The sequence below is a fragment of the Oncorhynchus gorbuscha genome, linkage group LG25, assembly GCF_021184085.1.
Source record: "Oncorhynchus gorbuscha isolate QuinsamMale2020 ecotype Even-year linkage group LG25, OgorEven_v1.0, whole genome shotgun sequence".
In the NCBI taxonomy this organism is placed as follows: domain Eukaryota; kingdom Metazoa; phylum Chordata; class Actinopteri; order Salmoniformes; family Salmonidae; genus Oncorhynchus; species Oncorhynchus gorbuscha.
The window spans coordinates 50252843-50269555 of record NC_060197.1 but is presented as its reverse complement, the minus strand read 5'-3'; the positions used below and the strand labels follow the sequence as shown (position 1 = coordinate 50269555).

The window sequence follows — 16713 nt, the reverse complement described above, 5'->3', positions numbered from 1 at the left end:
ATGGGCAGTGCCCACTCTGTGGACGTTGCTATGGGCAGTGCCCACTCTGTGGACGTTGTCATGGGCAGTGCCCACTCTGTGGACGTTGTCATGGGCAGTGCCCACTCTGTGGACGTTGTCATGGGCAGTGCCCACTCTGTGGACGTTGTCATGGGCAGTGCCCACTCTGTGGACGTTGTCATGGGCAGTGCCCACTCTGTGGACGTTGCTATGGGCAGTGCCCACTCTGTGGACGTTGTCATGGGCAGTGCCCACTCTGTGGACGTTGTCATGGGCAGTGCCCACTCTGTGGACGTTGCTATGGGCAGTGCCCACTCTGTGGACGTTGTCATGGGCAGTGCCCACTCTGTGGACGTTGCTATGGGCAGTGCCCACTCTGTGGACGTTGTCATGGGCAATGCCCACTCTGTGGACGTTGCTATGGGCAGTGCCCACTCTGTGGACGTTGTCATGGGCAGTGCCCACTCTGTGGACGTTGCTATGGGAAGTGCCCACTCTGTGGACGTTGCTATGGGCAGTGCCCACTCTGTGGACGTTGTCATGGGCAGTGCCCACTCTGTGGACGTTGCCATGGGCAGTGCCCACTCTGTGGACGTTGCTATGGGCAGTGCACACTCTGTGGACGTTGCTATGGGCAGTGCCCACTCTGTGGACGTTGCTATGGGCAGTGCCCACTCTGTGGATGTTGTCATGGGCAGTGCCCACTCTATGGACGTTGCTATGGGCAGTGCCCACTCTGTGGATGTTGCTATGGGCAGTGCCCACTCTGTGGACGTTGCTATGGGCAGTGCCCACTCTGTGGACGTTGCTATGGGCAGTGCCCACTCTGTGGACGTTGTAATGGGCAGTGCCCACTCTGTGGACGTTGCTATGGGCAGTGCCCACTTTGTGGACGTTGCTATGGGCAGTGCCCACTCTGTGGACGTTGTAATGGGCAGTGCCCACTCTGTGGACGTTGCTATGGGCAGTGCCCACTCTGTGGACGTTGCTATGGGCAGTGCCCACTCTGTGGATGTTGTCATGGGCAGTGCCCACTCTGTGGATGTTGCTATGGGCAGTGCCCACTCTGTGGACGTTGCTATGGGCGGTGCCCACTCTGTGGACGTTGCTATGGGCAGTGCCCACTCTGTGGATGTTGTCATGGGCAGTGCCCACTCTGTGGACGTTGCTATGGGCAGTGCCCACTCTGTGGACGTTGCTATGGGCAGTGCCCACTCTGTGGACGTTGCTATGGGCAGTGCCCACTCTGTGGACGTTGCTATGGGCAGTGCCCACTCTGTGGACGTTGTAATGGGCAGTGCCCACTCTGTGGACGTTGCTATGGGCAGTGCCCACTCTGTGGACGTTGCTATGGGCAGTGCCCACTCTGTGGACGTTGCTATGTTTTGTAGTTGACCTAGTTTCATGTGGGAACTACGTCTTCCGAGTTAAGCAACTTTTCACCCCGTTTTGTGCAAAACGTTCAGTGTTTTGTCGTGTGTCCTGGCAGGCATTGAAAAAAATACATTACCCATAAGCCGTGTTCCTTACACATGGGCAAGATGCGGGAGGGGAGTGGGGGAGGGGAACCGCTTAATATAAGACACATCTTTGTTGTCTATCGTTACCAAATATGCTGTCTTTCATACTATTGACTGGTTTAACTGGTGGGGGTATTCATAAACAATCTGCATTCAAATATAGCTGTCGCTAACTGCCTTCTTGTTGACATGGGCTGGGGTGTCCGTTTCAGATCCCTGTTCTGTCGCTAACAAACAACTTCCTCGACACGCACAGACTGAACTAACACGGATCTGAGTGGTTCAGTCGGTGACTGTATCTAATATAGCGTTGATTAACATCATTTTAACGTTTATTGGGCTAAATGACACGCAAAAAATCGATGAGTTGACAATTCTGACAGGCAGAGGCGGGGATACCTCTCCTGAGGAGGCGGGACATAATCATCTTTCCAGGCCGAGGCTAAGATTCCATTGGTCACTTTGAGGAGGTCGGGCCCCAGAGAGAGCAGCTATTGGTCGGATAGTATGTCGCCCATGGTGTGTGTGTTTTCGGGGGCATATAAAGAGCGTGGCTCCGCTGAAACTCAGCGGTAAATAGCTCAGCTCAAGCAGTTGTAGAAACGGTTCAGAGTTTAGAGAGCGAGAACCTCAGTAGCTTACATACATACATACACACATACACACATACACACATACACACACACACACACACACACACACACACACACACACAGATACCTGATCAGACAGGACGACAAAAATGTAATGGTGTGACGCAAACGATTTTTTTTCTTCGGAAGGGGTCTTTCATGTAGGTGTTATTATTTCGATCTGATCGTGTACTTTAGTAGGAAGTGCATGAGGTCAGGTTTACTCGCAGTAGGAGAACGTTAGGAAACATCTAAGTCAGTTGATGGGTGTATTTTTGTTGTCTTTTTTTAAAGCAGTGTCTCGGGGGAGGGAGCCGCCGTGGAGAGAGAGCAGCTTCGGTCGGGGAAGGCAGTGTGTGTGTGTGTGTGTGTGAGGGGGCCTGGCCGTTCGGCTGTCACTCATTGTGCGTGGTTGCGCGGTTTTCCACGCAGCTCGCGCTTCTGCTGAATTATTCATGAGAATGAGTGACGTTTTTATGCAGATTAACTGTTCTATTTCAATACGCGGGAGGCGGAGCCACGCACGGCACGTAAAGAGAGGGGAGTGCGAGGTTGGAGAACTCTCTCACACCGCTCACAGTGCTTGGCCTGTTAGATAGTTTGGCTCTGCACCTTATCGCTGTCTAGGCGTGAGAGCAGCTTGAGGAGAGGCTGACAGAGAGAGAGAATGATGCAAAAGTAACAGGTTTGGAGGGAAGTGTTTCATATGGCTGGCTCCCTGTTATCTTTTAAATAGTGCACTACTTCTGACTAGAGCCCTATGTGTGGCAGCTTGACTCAGTTCAAAAGTAGTGCACACCAACGGGAATATGGTGTCATTTGAGATACTGCCTTAGATCAGCTGTTTTTTAAATCTGGTGTGTAAATGACCCCTAACTCCTCCCACTTCCTGTCTGTAGATCGATGCCATTGGCCGAGGCGCCCGCAGTGTCTCCCACAGGAAAAAGATGATCAGGATGTCATTGGACAAAGAGACTGTTCTACCGCGTGATGGGCGGGGCGACGCTGCTGTCCCAGAAGGCCCTGCATCAGGAGGAGGGGGGGGAGTGGACAGGGTGGGTGGGGTAATGATGTCCCCTCACCCTCCCTGTCTGGGACCAACCGGATTCACCGGAAGTTTGGTTCTAACGGAACAGCCACATCCCCACGGCCCAAAAACAAGAAGTACACACCCCCTAAAGACCAAAAACGGCCTTCAGCCCCTCCACAACAACCCCCAGGTCTTCCCTCCAGGACAGCAGCAGCGAATGGGGAAGCGGCGCTACTCCCTGGGCGGCAGCTTCAAGCACCCGGGCTTCGGGAAGCGCCGTCGCCGCGCCAACAGTGACAGTCAATCAGACCCCGTCCTTCCCTCCAACTTCCTGTTGGGCGGGAACATTTTCGACCCGCTGAACCTCAATTCTCTAATGGATGAGGAGGTGAGCCGCACACTGAACGCCGAGACGCCCAAGTCCTCGCCCCTACCGGCCCGGGCCAGAGACCCTGTAGAGATCCTGGTACCGCGTGACATCACAGACCCCCTGAACCTAAAGAGTGGGGGAGGAGAGGGGGAGGAGGGGGGAGGGGTGCTGGTCTCCCCCATGAAAAACAGGAAGAGACACCGCAACCGTCACCACGGAGGAGGAGGAGGAGGGGGGGCGCAGCCTGAACCCCCCACACAGGCTGAGGGGTCAAAGGTAGAAGCTGGGGGTGATTCGGGGACAGGAGGTGAGGTGTTGGCTCTGTTTCCTGCCAGTGTCAGTGTTACTGGTGAGCTAGCTGCAGTACCGGAGGCTCCCAGAGAGGGCCTCTCTGGAAGCACAGTGCCACAGTCTCCTCTGCCCTACGAACTCAACACCACCATCAACTGTCGGGATGAGGTAGTTCCGCCCATTCTGCCCCGGAGACACACCCACCCGCCACTTGGCTCCACCTCTAAACCCCGTCCCCATGGCGACGGAGGCCATCGGCAGCGTAAACGGCGGCGTACCACCTCAACGAGATCTGACCATTCGTCGGTTACTCCGACCCCCGTCCTCACCACTGCCCCACCCAACACCTTCCACACCCCCCTGGTGCCAGGATCAGGCCTCAGAGGTCAGAGGTCAGGGTCAGTGGTGGGAGGTCAGCAACAGCCCCAGAGTTCCTTCCGCCTCAAACCCCAGAAGAAGAAAAACAGGTTCCAGCACGGCAACTACAGCCATTATTACGGCTACCACGGTTACTACGGTTACCGTGATGGGCAGGTGGGGCGGTTTGAGGACCCTCGTCTGGGCCTGCTTCGACCCGATTGGTTCAGAGGGAAGACAGTGCTGGACATTGGCTGCAGCACCGGTCATCTGACCCTGGCTATCGCACGCCACTTTAACCCGGCCCACATCCTAGGTATTGATGTGGACGGGCGGCTGGTGCACGCCGCTAGGCAGAACATTCGCCACTTCCTGTCCGAACGACTCACACAGGATGCCAGGGGTAGGGAGGAGGGGATAGGGGAGAGAGGGGGAGAAAGTAAACAGAAAGCAGAGACAGCTGAGCAGAGTGAAGGAAGAACACAGAGCGGAACTAAGATGGCGTCCGGTACGGCTGAGAAGAAGATGGAGGAGGAGGGCCAGAACGAGGAGTGTAGCGCTCTAGAGGAACTGAAGAGAACCCTGACGTTGCTGTCGCCCTCGAGTGGCTCCCGGGGTGTAGGTCGCCCTCTCCCTCCGTTCCCCCTCTCCTTCAGGGTGTGTCGGGGTCCCATGGCTGCTCCCCCCCTCTTCCCCCCCTCCACCCTGGCCCACGGAACACCTGGAACATTCCCCAACAACGTCTCCTTCATAACGGTAAGAGAGAGAGAGTGTGTGTGTGTGTGTGTGTGTGTGTGTGTGTGTGTGTGTGTGTGTGTGTGTGTGTGTGTGTGTGTGTGTGTGTGTGTGTGTGTGTGTGTGTGTGTGTGTGTGTGTTATGGTATGTCATAGGTGGACATTATGAACTAATAATAATATATGGGATTTAATGCAACTTTCAAAAAACCTGTACAGCAAAAAGAGAATAAAACAATATAATTGAAATGTAAAATACTTACAGCTTAGTTAGAGGTGAGTGAGAGGGCTGAGCTGAGGGGAAAGCCAGACTGAACATGTGGTATTTGAGCTGTTATAACATGTATATCCAGCCTCTATGAGCTGTTATAACATGTATAAGTAGTCTGAGTTTTCTGTGTTTCTGCTGTAAGCTACTAGCCTCCATCTTATAGGACAAGATGGCCCCTCTGTCTGTCTGTCTGTCTGCCTCTGTCTGTCTGTCTGCCTCTGTCTGTCTGTCTGTCTGTCTGTCTGTCTGTCTGTCTGTCTGTCTGTCTGTCTGTCTGTCTGTCTGTCTGTCTGTCTGTCTGTCTGTCTGTCTGTCTGTCTGTCTGTCTGTCTGTCTGTCTGTCTGTACGTCTGTCTGTCTGTCTGCCTCTGTCTGTCTGTCTGCCTCTGTCTGTCTGCCTCTCTGTCTGCCTCTGTCTGTACATCTGTCTGTCTGCCTCTGTCTGTACATCTGTCTGTCTGCCTCTGTCTGTCTGTACGTCTATCTGTCTGCCTCTGTCTGTCTGTCTGTACGTCTGTCTGTCTGCCTCTGTCTGTCTGTCTGCCTCTGTCTGTCTGTACGTCTGTCTGTCTGCCTCTGTCTCTGTCTGTCTGCCTCTGTCTCTGTCTGTCTGCCTCTGTCTGTCTGCCTCTGTCTGCCTCTGTCTGTCTGTACGTCTGTCTGTCTGCCTCTGTCTCTGTCTGTCTGCCTCTGTCTCTGTCTGTCTGCCTCTGTCTGTCTGTCTGCCTCTGTCTGCCTCTCTGTCTGTCTGTCTGTCTGTCTGTCTGTCTGTCTGTCTGTCTGTCTGTCTGTCTGTCTGTCTGTCTGTCTGTCTGTCTGTCTGTCTGTCTGTCTGTCTGTCTGTCTGTCTGTCTGTCTGTCCTGGAAACCGGATGTTGAATTGCATTTTATTCCATGTTTGACAGAAATGAGCCAGAATGCTGAATACAATAATATATTAACTTTACCGGTTGTCTGTGTGGTTGGTCTTTTTGGAAGCGCTGGTTGCGCCTTCAGATTTCTGTCACCTGAAGCAGAACCATGTGATCACCTGCACCAGCTGGGCTCGTGTCCATGTGTTCATACTTCAGGTGACTCTGAAGACACTGCCAGAGCTTTGAACAGGTGTTGTAATTATCCTTTCCTGTGGGTATATTTTCTCACATTCCTACCTGCAAAAAAATACCAACTACACGGACAACCGGTTATTTAAGTTGAAATATAATTTGATATAACATTCTGGCTGGTGAAGGTTGTGAGAGGAAACTGATTCAAACTCTCATTTCTGTGAATCGTAGAATTCTATTAAATTCAAAGTTGGGTTTCCTCTCAGGTTAAATGGACGTCTGAGGTTGAGCTGCTGGTCCTAAGAGAGTTAGTTAGATGTGTTGACACAGGCCCACAACCATCACTCCCTGCAACACACACACTTCTGTCTCTGTAAGGACTTGTGTTTTCTGAAGCAGTTTACCACATATTCAAACTGTGATTTCGCTAGAAGGAATTAGGTCTGTATCACCTTGTGGTTACATCTGTGTGATGTGTGTAAGACAGAAGAAAGAGGCCTACTTTGTCTGAAGCCTGCACTGGGCTGCAGCTGTGATCGACCACACTGGGCTGCAGCTGTGATCGACCACACTGGGCTGCAGCTGTGATAGACCACACTGGGCTGCAGCTGTGATCGACCACACTGGGCTGCAGCTGTGATCGACCACACTGGGCTGCAGCTGTGATCGACCACACTGGGCTGCAGCTGTGATCGACCACACTGGGCTGCAGCTGTGATCGACCACACTGGGCTGCAGCTGTGATCGACCACACTGGGCTGCAGCTGTGATCGACCACACTGGGCTGCAGCTGTGATAGACCACACTGGGCTGCAGCTGTGATCGACCACACTGGGCTGCAGCTGTGATAGACCACACTGGGCTGCAGCTGTGATAGACCACACTGGGCTGCAGCTGTGATCGACCACACTGGGCTGCAGTGATCGACCACACTGGGCTGCAGCTGTGATTGCCGGCCTGTGTGTGAGTGCTTGTACACCTGTTAGTGTGTGTGTTTTGCTTGGAGACAGCTGGAGCATATACATAATACACATTGAGTAGGGGGGTTCAGCAGTCTTATGGGGCATAGAAGCTGTTTAGGAGCCTTTTGGATCTAGACTTGGTGCTCTGGTACCGCTTGCCATGCGGAAGCAGAGAGAACAGTCTATGACTTGGGTGACTGGAGTCTTTGACAATTTTTGGGCCTTCTTCTGACACTGCCTGGTATAGAGGTCCTGGATGGCAGGAAGCTTGGCCCCAGTGATGTACTGGGCCGTACGCACTACCCTCTGTAGCACCTTACGGTCAGATGCTGAGCAGTTGCCATACCAGGCGGTGATGCAACCGGTCAGGATGCTCTCGTTGGTGCAGCTGTAGAACCTTTTGAAGATCTGAGGACCTATGCCATATATTTTCAGTGTCCTGAAGGGGAATAGGTGTTGTCGTGCCCTCTTCACAACTGTCTTGGTGTGTTTGAACCATGATAGTTTGTTGGTGATGTGGAAACCAAGGAACTTGAAACTCTCGCTGCACTGCAGCCCCATCGACGTTAATGGGGGCCTGTTCCTTTTCCTGTAATCCACAATCAGCTCCTTTGTCTTGCTCACATTGAGGGAGAGTTTGTTGTCCTGCCACCACACTGCCTCGTCGTTGTCGGTGATCAGGCCGTTGACCACTGTTGTGTCGTCGGCAAACTTAATGAGGGTTTTTGAGTCGTGCTTGGCCATGCAGTCGTGGCTGAATAGGGAGTACAGGAGGGGACTACGTACGCACCCCTGAGGGGTCCCCGTGTTGACGATCAGTGTGTGTTGTTACCTAATCTTACCACCTGGGGGCGGCCTGTCAGGAAGTCCAGGATCCAGTTGCAGAGGGAGGTGTTTAGTCCCAGGGTCCTTAGCTTAGTGATGAGCTTTGTGGACACTGTGGTGTTGAACGCTGAGCTGTAGTCAATGAACAGCATTCTCATGTAGGTGTTCCTTTTGTCCAGGTGGGAAAGGGCAGTGTTGAGTGAGAGTTGAAAAGAAAAAGCCACACCTCAGACTGGCCAATACAAATAAAAAGATTAAGATGGGCAAAAGAACACAGACACTGGACAGAGGAACTCTGCCTAGAAAGAATTATCGCATACAGTTGATGTCGGAAGTTTACATACACCTCAGCCAAATACATTTAAACTCAGTTTCTCACAATTCCTGACATTTAATCCTAGTAAAAATTCCCTGTCTTAGGTCAGTTAGGATCACCACTTTATTTTGAGAATGTGAAATGTCAGAATAATAGTAGAGTGATTTATTTCAGTTTTTATTTATTTCATCACATTCCCAGTGAGTCAGAAGTTCACATACACTCAATTAGTATTTGGTAGCTTTGTCTTTAAATTGTTTAACTTGGGTCAAACGTTTCGGGTAGCCTTCCACAAGCTTCCCACAATAAGTTGGGTGAGTTTTGGCCCATTCCTCCTGACAGAGCTGGTGTAACTGAGTCAGGTTTGTAGGCCTTCTTGCTCACACACATTTTTTCAGCCTTTTCAGTTTTTCTCTATAGGATTGAGGTCAGGGCTTTGTGATGGCCACTCCAATACCTTGACTTTGTTGTCCTTAAGACACTGATGCCCTTTGCAACCACGTACCTATGTGAGAGTGGATTCTCGGCCCTCACCAGCATGAAAACTAAATACAGGCACAGACTGTGTGTGGAAAATGATTTAAGACTGAGACTCTCTCCAATACAACCCAACGTTTCAAGCACACCCTTCTAATTAACCTGTGGTGAATTATTCACCATTTTTGATGAACAAATAAGGTTTTATATGTAAGACGGCTAAATAAAGAGCAAAATTATTGATTATTATTTGTGCCCTATGTCCTATAAGAGCTCTTTGTCACTTCCCACGAGCCGGGTTGTGACGAAACCTCACATTTCTTAAAGAGAAGAATGAGTGTATCTTATAGTGTGTGTGTGTGTGTGTGTGTGTGTGTGTGTGTGTGTGTGTGTGTGTGTGTGTGTGTGTGTGTGTGTGTGTGTGTGTGTGTGTGTGTGTGTGTGTGTGTGTGTGTGTGTGTGTGGCAGGCTTACAATGATGGCAGAAAACAACATTTGAGAGTGCGCTGACCCTGGTGCTAGAGGGGGTACAGCTGACCCTGGTGCTAGAGGGGGTACAGCTGACCCTGGTGCTAGAGGGGGTACGCAGGAGGTTGAATGTTTGACGTAGCTTCGATGTCCTGAAAACGCAGCCAGCTCTATATTATCCATGTGGTCGTTATTGTTATTAATTATTAATGTTGTCATTCAGCCACGACTCAGTGAAACATAAGATATTACAGTTTTTAATGTCCCGTTGGTAGGCTCGTCTCGATCGTAGATCATCCAGTTTATTCTCCAGTGATTGTACGGTGGCCAATAGAATGGTAGAGGCAGTTTACACACTCGCCGATGAATCCTCACCCTGACCTCCGCCCCCTGTACCTCCGTCTTTTCTTCACGTGAATGATGGGGATTTGGGCCTCTGAGAAGCAGTATATCCTTCACGTCAGACTCATTAAAGAAAAAATGTTTGTCCAGTTTGAGGTGAGTAATCGCTGTTCTGATGTCCAGAAGCTCTTTTCCATAATAAGAGGCAATACCAGCAACATTATGTACAAACTAAGTTACAAACAATGCAAAAAAGCAAACAAAATAGCACAGCTGGTTAGGAGCCCGTAAAATGGCAACCATCCCCTCCTGTACCATTTGTCTTCTAGTTTGTTCCACCTGAGCGAGTCTGACCAATCAGAGACCACTATGATGACACACCAAATGATGACCACCAATCAGAGACCACTATTATGACACACCAAATGATGACCACCAATCAGAGAATGCTATGATGACACCAAATGATGACCACCAATCAGACTATGACACACCAAATGATGACCACCAATCAGAGACTACTACCATGACACCAAATGATGACCACCAATCAGAGAATACTACGATGACACCAAATGATGACCACCAATCAGAGACTACAATGATGAAAACCAATCAGAGACTACTATGATGACCACCAATCAGAGACTACTATGATGACCACCAATCAGAGACTACTATGATGACCACCAATCGGAGACTACTATGATGACCACCAATCGGAGACTACTATGATGACCACCAATCAGAGACTACTATGATGACCACCAATCAGAGACTACTATGATGACCACCAATCAGAGACTACTATGATGACCACCAATCAGAGACTACTATGATGACCACCAATCAGAGACTACTATGATGACCACCAATCAGAGACTACTATGATGACCACCAATCAGAGACTACTATGATGACACACCAATCAGAGACTACTATGATGACCACCAATCAGAGACTACTATGATGACCACCAATCAGAGACTACTATGATGACCACCAATCAGAGACTACTATGATGAACACCAATCAGAGACTACTATGATGACCACCAATCAGAGACTACTATGATGACCACCAATCAGAGACTACTATGATGACCACCAATCAGAGACTACTATGATGACCACCAATCAGAGACTACTATGATGGCCACCAATCAGAGACTACTATGATGACCACCAATCAGAGACTACTATGATGACACACCAATCAGAGACTACTATGATGACCACCAATCAGAGACTACTATGATGACCACCAATCAGAGACTACTATGATGACCACCAATCAGAGACTACTATGATGACCACCAATCAGAGACTACTATGATGACACACCAATCAGAGACTACTATGATGACACACCAATCAGAGACTACTATGATGACCACCAATCAGAGACTACTATGATGACCACCAATCAGAGACTACTATGATGACCACCAATCAGAGACTACTATGATGACCACCAATCAGAGACTACTATGATGACCACCAATCAGAGACTACTATGATGACCACCAATCAGAGACTACTATGATGACCACCAATCAGAGACTACTATGATGACCACCAATCAGAGACTACTATGATGACCACCAATCAGAGACTACTATGATGACCACCAATCAGAGACTACTATGATGACCACCAATCAGAGACTACTATGATGACACACCAATCAGAGACTACTATGATGACCACCAATCAGAGACTACTATGATGACCACCAATCAGAGACTACTATGATGACACACCAATCAGAGACTACTATGATGACCACCAATCAGAGACTACTATGATGACCACCAATCAGAGACTACTATGATGACCACCAATCAGAGACTACTATGATGACCACCAATCAGAGACTACTATGATGACCACCAATCAGAGACTACTATTATGACCACCAATCAGAGACTACTATGATGACCACCAATCAGAGACTACTATGATGACCACCAATCAGAGACTACTATGATGACCACCAATCAGAGACTACTATGATGACCACCAATCAGAGACTACTATGATGACCACCAATCAGAGACTACTATGATGACCACCAATCAGAGACTACTATGATGACCACCAATCAGAGACTACTATGATGACCACCAATCAGAGACTACTATGATGACCACCAATCAGAGACTACTATGATGACCACCAATCAGAGACTACTATGATGACCACCAATCAGAGACTACTATGATGACCACCAATCAGAGACTACTATGATGACCACCAATCAGAGACTACTATGATGACCACCAATCAGAGACTACTATGATGACCACCAATCAGAGACTACTATGATGACCACCAATCAGAGACTACTATTATGACCACCAATCAGAGACTACTATGATGACACACCAATCAGAGACTACTATGATGACACACCAATCAGAGACTACTATGATGACCACCAGTCAGAGACTACTATGATGACCACCAATCAGAGACTACTATGATGACCACCAATCAGAGACTACTATGATGACCACCAATCAGAGACTACTATGATGACACATCAAATGCATTTGATGGATCCTTTGTGTCTTCTGCCTCTTCAGGGGAAAGGAATCCAAACGTCACTGAAAGTAATCACATTGTGACATGACTGATTTGATCATTTTGGACAGGTAACTAGTAACTAACAGATGACATTTAGAAAGTAACCTAGCCAACGCTGCTACCACTAGTCCAGACTTCCTCTTTCCCTCTGCCAACTGGCCTCTCTCTCTCTCTTTTTCTCACTCCTTGTTATTCTGCCAGATGTGCTGGCAGCTAGACTCTTGCGCTCTACACGTTTTGTGAGGGTGTGTTTTGACGTGGTTGCTGTTTGGTAGGTAGGTGTGTGTGTGTACGATGTGATCATGTCAATATTTTCCTTTGTAGCTCAGGGGGTGTTGGTCACCGGTGTGGAATGTGTGAGTTACCTCTGACCTCTAATCCCAGAGTTGCACAGTGAACCTTTAACTCTCACCTTCTCTCGCTCGCTCTCTCTCCCCTCCTCTCTTTCTTCCTCTCTTTCCCTCCCTCATCACTCTCTCTCTCAATTCAATTTTCTTTACAGTCATGTATTTGCAGAATAAACCGTGAAAGAGAAACAGCACCACTTTGTCGATCATGTCCCGTTGGTAGGATAGATGAAAGCCGTTTGCCCCAATGCTTTGCCAACTTTTCCATTTCAAATGATAAATGGTACAATGTAACATCTGGTACAGCCTCCTACATCCTCTTCATATTGAACTAGCAACACTCCCCAGCCTCCTACATCCTCTTCATATTGAACTAGCAACACTCCCCAGCCTCCTACATCCTCTTCATATTGAACTAGCAACACTCCCCAGCCTCCTACATCCTCTTCATATTGAACTAGCAACACTCCCCAGCCTCCTACATCCTCTTCATATTGAACTAGCAACACTCCCCAGCCTCCTACATCCTCTTCATATTGAACTAGCAACACTCCCCAGCCTCCGACATCCTCTTCATATTGAACTAGCAACACTCCCCAGCCTCCTACATCCTCTTCATATTCAACTAGCAACACTCCCCAGCCTCCTACATCCTCTTCATATTCAACTAGCAACACTCCCCAGCCTCCTACATCCTCTTCATATTGAACTAGCAACACTCCCCAGCCTCCTACATCCTCTTCATATTGAACTAGCAACACTCCCCAGCCTCCTACATCCTCTTCATATTGAACTAGCAACACTCCCCAGCCTCCTACATCCTCTTCATATTGAACTAGCAACACTCCCCAGCCTCCTACATCCTCTTCATATTGAACTAGCAACACTCCCCAGCCTCCTACATCCTCTTCATATTGAACTAGCAACACTCCCCAGCCTCCTACATCCTCTTCATATTGAACTAGCAACACTCCCCAGCCTCCTACAGGCTCTTCATATTGAACTAGCAACACTCCCCAGCCTCCTACATCCTCTTCATATTGAACTAGCAACACTCCCCAGCCTCCTACATCCTCTTCATATTGAACTAGCAACACTCCCCAGCCTCCTACATCCTCTTCATATTGAACTAGCAACACTCCCCAGCCTCCGACATCCTCTTCATATTGAACTAGCAACACTCCCCAGCCTCCTACATCCTCTTCATATTCAACTAGCAACACTCCCCAGCCTCCTACATCCTCTTCATATTCAACTAGCAACACTCCCCAGCCTCCTACATCCTCTTCATATTCAACTAGCAACACTCCCCAGCCTCCTACATCCTCTTCATATTCAACTAGCAACACTCCCCAGCCTCCTACATCCTCTTCATATTGAACTAGCAACACTCCCCAGCCTCCTACATCCTCTTCATATTGAACTAGCAACACTCCCCAGCCTCCTACATCCTCTTCATATTGAACTAGCAACACTCCCCAGCCTCCTACATCCTCTTCATATTGAACTAGCAACACTCCCCAGCCTCCTACATCCTCTTCATATTGAACTAGCAACACTCCCCAGCCTCCTACATCCTCTTCATATTGAACTAGCAACACTCCCCAGCCTCCTACATCCTCTTCATATTGAACTAGCAACACTCCCCAGCCTCCTACATCCTCTTCATATTGAACTAGCAACACTCCCCAGCCTCCTACATCCTCTTCATATTGAACTAGCAACACTCCCCAGCCTCCTACATCCTCTTCATATTGAACTAGCAACACTCCCCAGCCTCCTACATCCTCTTCATATTGAACTAGCAACACTCCCCAGCCTCCTACATCCTCTTCATATTGAACTAGCAACACTCCCCAGCCTCCTACATCCTCTTCATATTGAACTAGCAACACTCCCCAGCCTCCTACATCCTCTTCATATTGAACTAGCAACACTCCCCAGAGTCCCGCAAACGCATAGGCTACCTTCATTTGTGTAGGAAACGGCCTACAATTGAACTTGTATTTGACCTTGTCTCGCCGTCTTTATCTAGGCCAAACACGTTGATCTAGCAAGAACTGCCTCCACGCTGTCCTCATTTGATTTCCCTACCAAGTAAAGAGCAGGGTGGCTGGGAATGCCAGTGTGTGCCTGCTGTTCTTCTCGTGTAGTTGTTCCTTGGACAGGGACTAAAGACAGGGACTAAAGAGAGGGACTAAAGACGGGGACTAAAGACGGGGACTAAAGACGGGGACTAAAGACGGGGACTAAAGACGGGGACTAAAGACGGGGACTAAAGACAGGGACTAAAGACAGGGACTAAAGACAGCCGCTTCCCCCTTTTCGTTCGTTGCTTTAAGTACCTCGTCCCAGGCTGTAGATCGTAGGAAGCAGATGAGAACCGCCAGGATAAGCTACCATGGGTTTGTTCAATTTAGAATTTGTGCCTGTGGTCCTCCCTATCCATCCATCCATCCATCCATCCTCCACTGTAGAAATCTGTCCCTCTGCCCCATCCATCCATCCATCCATCCATCCTCCACTGTAGAAACCTGTCCCCCTGCTCCATCCATCCTCCACTGTAGAAACCTGTCCCCCTGCCCATCCATCCATCCATCCTCCACTGTAGAAATCTGTCCCTCTACCCATCCATCCATCCTCCACTGTAGAAACCTGTCCCTCTGCCCCATCCATCCATCCTCCACTGTAGCAACCTGTCCCTCTACCCATCCATCCATCCTCCACTGTAGAAACCTGTCCCTCTGCCCCATCCATCCATCCTCCACTGTAGAAACCTGTCCCTCTGCCCCATCCATCCATCCTCCACTGTAGAAACCTGTCCCCCTGCTCCATCCATCCTCCACTGTAGAAACCTGTCCCCCTGCCCATCCATCCATCCATCCATCCTCCACTGTAGAAACCTGTCCCTCTACCCATCCATCCATCCTCCACTGTAGAAACCTGTCCCCCTGCTCCATCCATCCATCCTCCACTGTAGAAACCTGTCCCCCTGCCACATCCATCCTCCACTGTAGAAACCTGTCCCCCTGCCCATCCATCCATCCATCCTCCACTGTAGAAACCTGTCCCCCTGCTCCATCCATCCTCCACTGTAGAAACCTGTCCCTCTACCCATCCATCCATCCTCCACTGTAGAAACCTGTCCCCCTGCTCCATCCATCCATCCTCCACTGTAGAAACCTGTCCCTCTGCCACATCCATCCATCCTCCACTGTAGAAACCTGTCCCCCTGCTCCATCCATCCATCCTCCACTGTAGAAACCTGTCCCCCTGCTCCATCCATCCATCCTCCACTGTAGAAACCTGTCCCCCTGCTCCATCCATCCTCCACTGTAGAAACCTGTCCCTCTACCCATCCATCCATCCTCCACTGTAGAAACCTGTCCCTCTACCCATCCATCCATCCTCCACTGTAGAAACCTGTCCCTCTGCCCCATCCATCCATCCTCCACTGTAGCAACCTGTCCCCCTGCCCATCCATCCATCCATCCTCCACTGTAGAAACCTGTCCCCCTGCTCCATCCATCCTCCACTGTAGAAACCTGTCCCTCTACCCATCCATCCATCCTCCACTGTAGAAACCTGTCCCCCTGCTCCATCCATCCATCCTCCACTGTAGAAACCTGTCCCCCTGCTCCATCCATCCATCCTCCACTGTAGAAACCTGTCCCCCTGCCACATCCATCCTCCACTGTAGAAACCTGTCCCCCTGCCCATCCATCCATCCATCCTCCACTGTAGAAACCTGTCCCCCTGCTCCATCCATCCTCCACTGTAGAAACCTGTCCCTCTACCCATCCATCCATCCTCCACTGTAGAAACCTGTCCCCCTGCTCCATCCATCCATCCTCCACTGTAGAAACCTGTCCCTCTGCCACATCCATCCATCCTCCACTGTAGAAACCTGTCCCCCTGCTCCATCCATCCATCCTCCACTGTAGAAACCTGTCCCCCTGCTCCATCCATCCATCCTCCACTGTAGAAACCTGTCCCCCTGCTCCATCCATCCTCCACTGTAGAAACCTGTCCCTCTACCCATCCATCCATCCTCCACTGTAGAAACCTGTCCCTCTACCCATCCATCCATCCTCCACTGTAGAAACCTGTCCCTCTGCCCCATCCATCCATCCTCC

The 16713-nt window shown here is 49.8% G+C and overlaps 1 protein-coding gene across 6 annotated transcripts in view; it reads left to right on the top strand.

The window, feature by feature from the left end:
- The first annotated feature begins 2101 nt into the window (after positions 1-2101).
- Positions 2102-16713, top strand: part of mepceb (methylphosphate capping enzyme b) — a 39603-nt gene continuing 24991 nt past the window's right edge. The window contains exons 1-3 of one of the 6 annotated variants that reach the window (XM_046329021.1): positions 2102-2313; positions 2450-2491; positions 3052-4956. In XM_046329021.1, the coding sequence (XP_046184977.1) occupies positions 3100-4956 (1857 nt within the window). In that variant the 5' untranslated portion in view covers positions 2102-2313; positions 2450-2491; positions 3052-3099. Of the gene's footprint in view, positions 2314-2446; positions 2838-3051; positions 4957-16713 lie in introns of all 6 variants that reach the window. The other 5 variants (XM_046329018.1, XM_046329017.1, XM_046329020.1 and 2 more) reach the window with 5 other exon arrangements.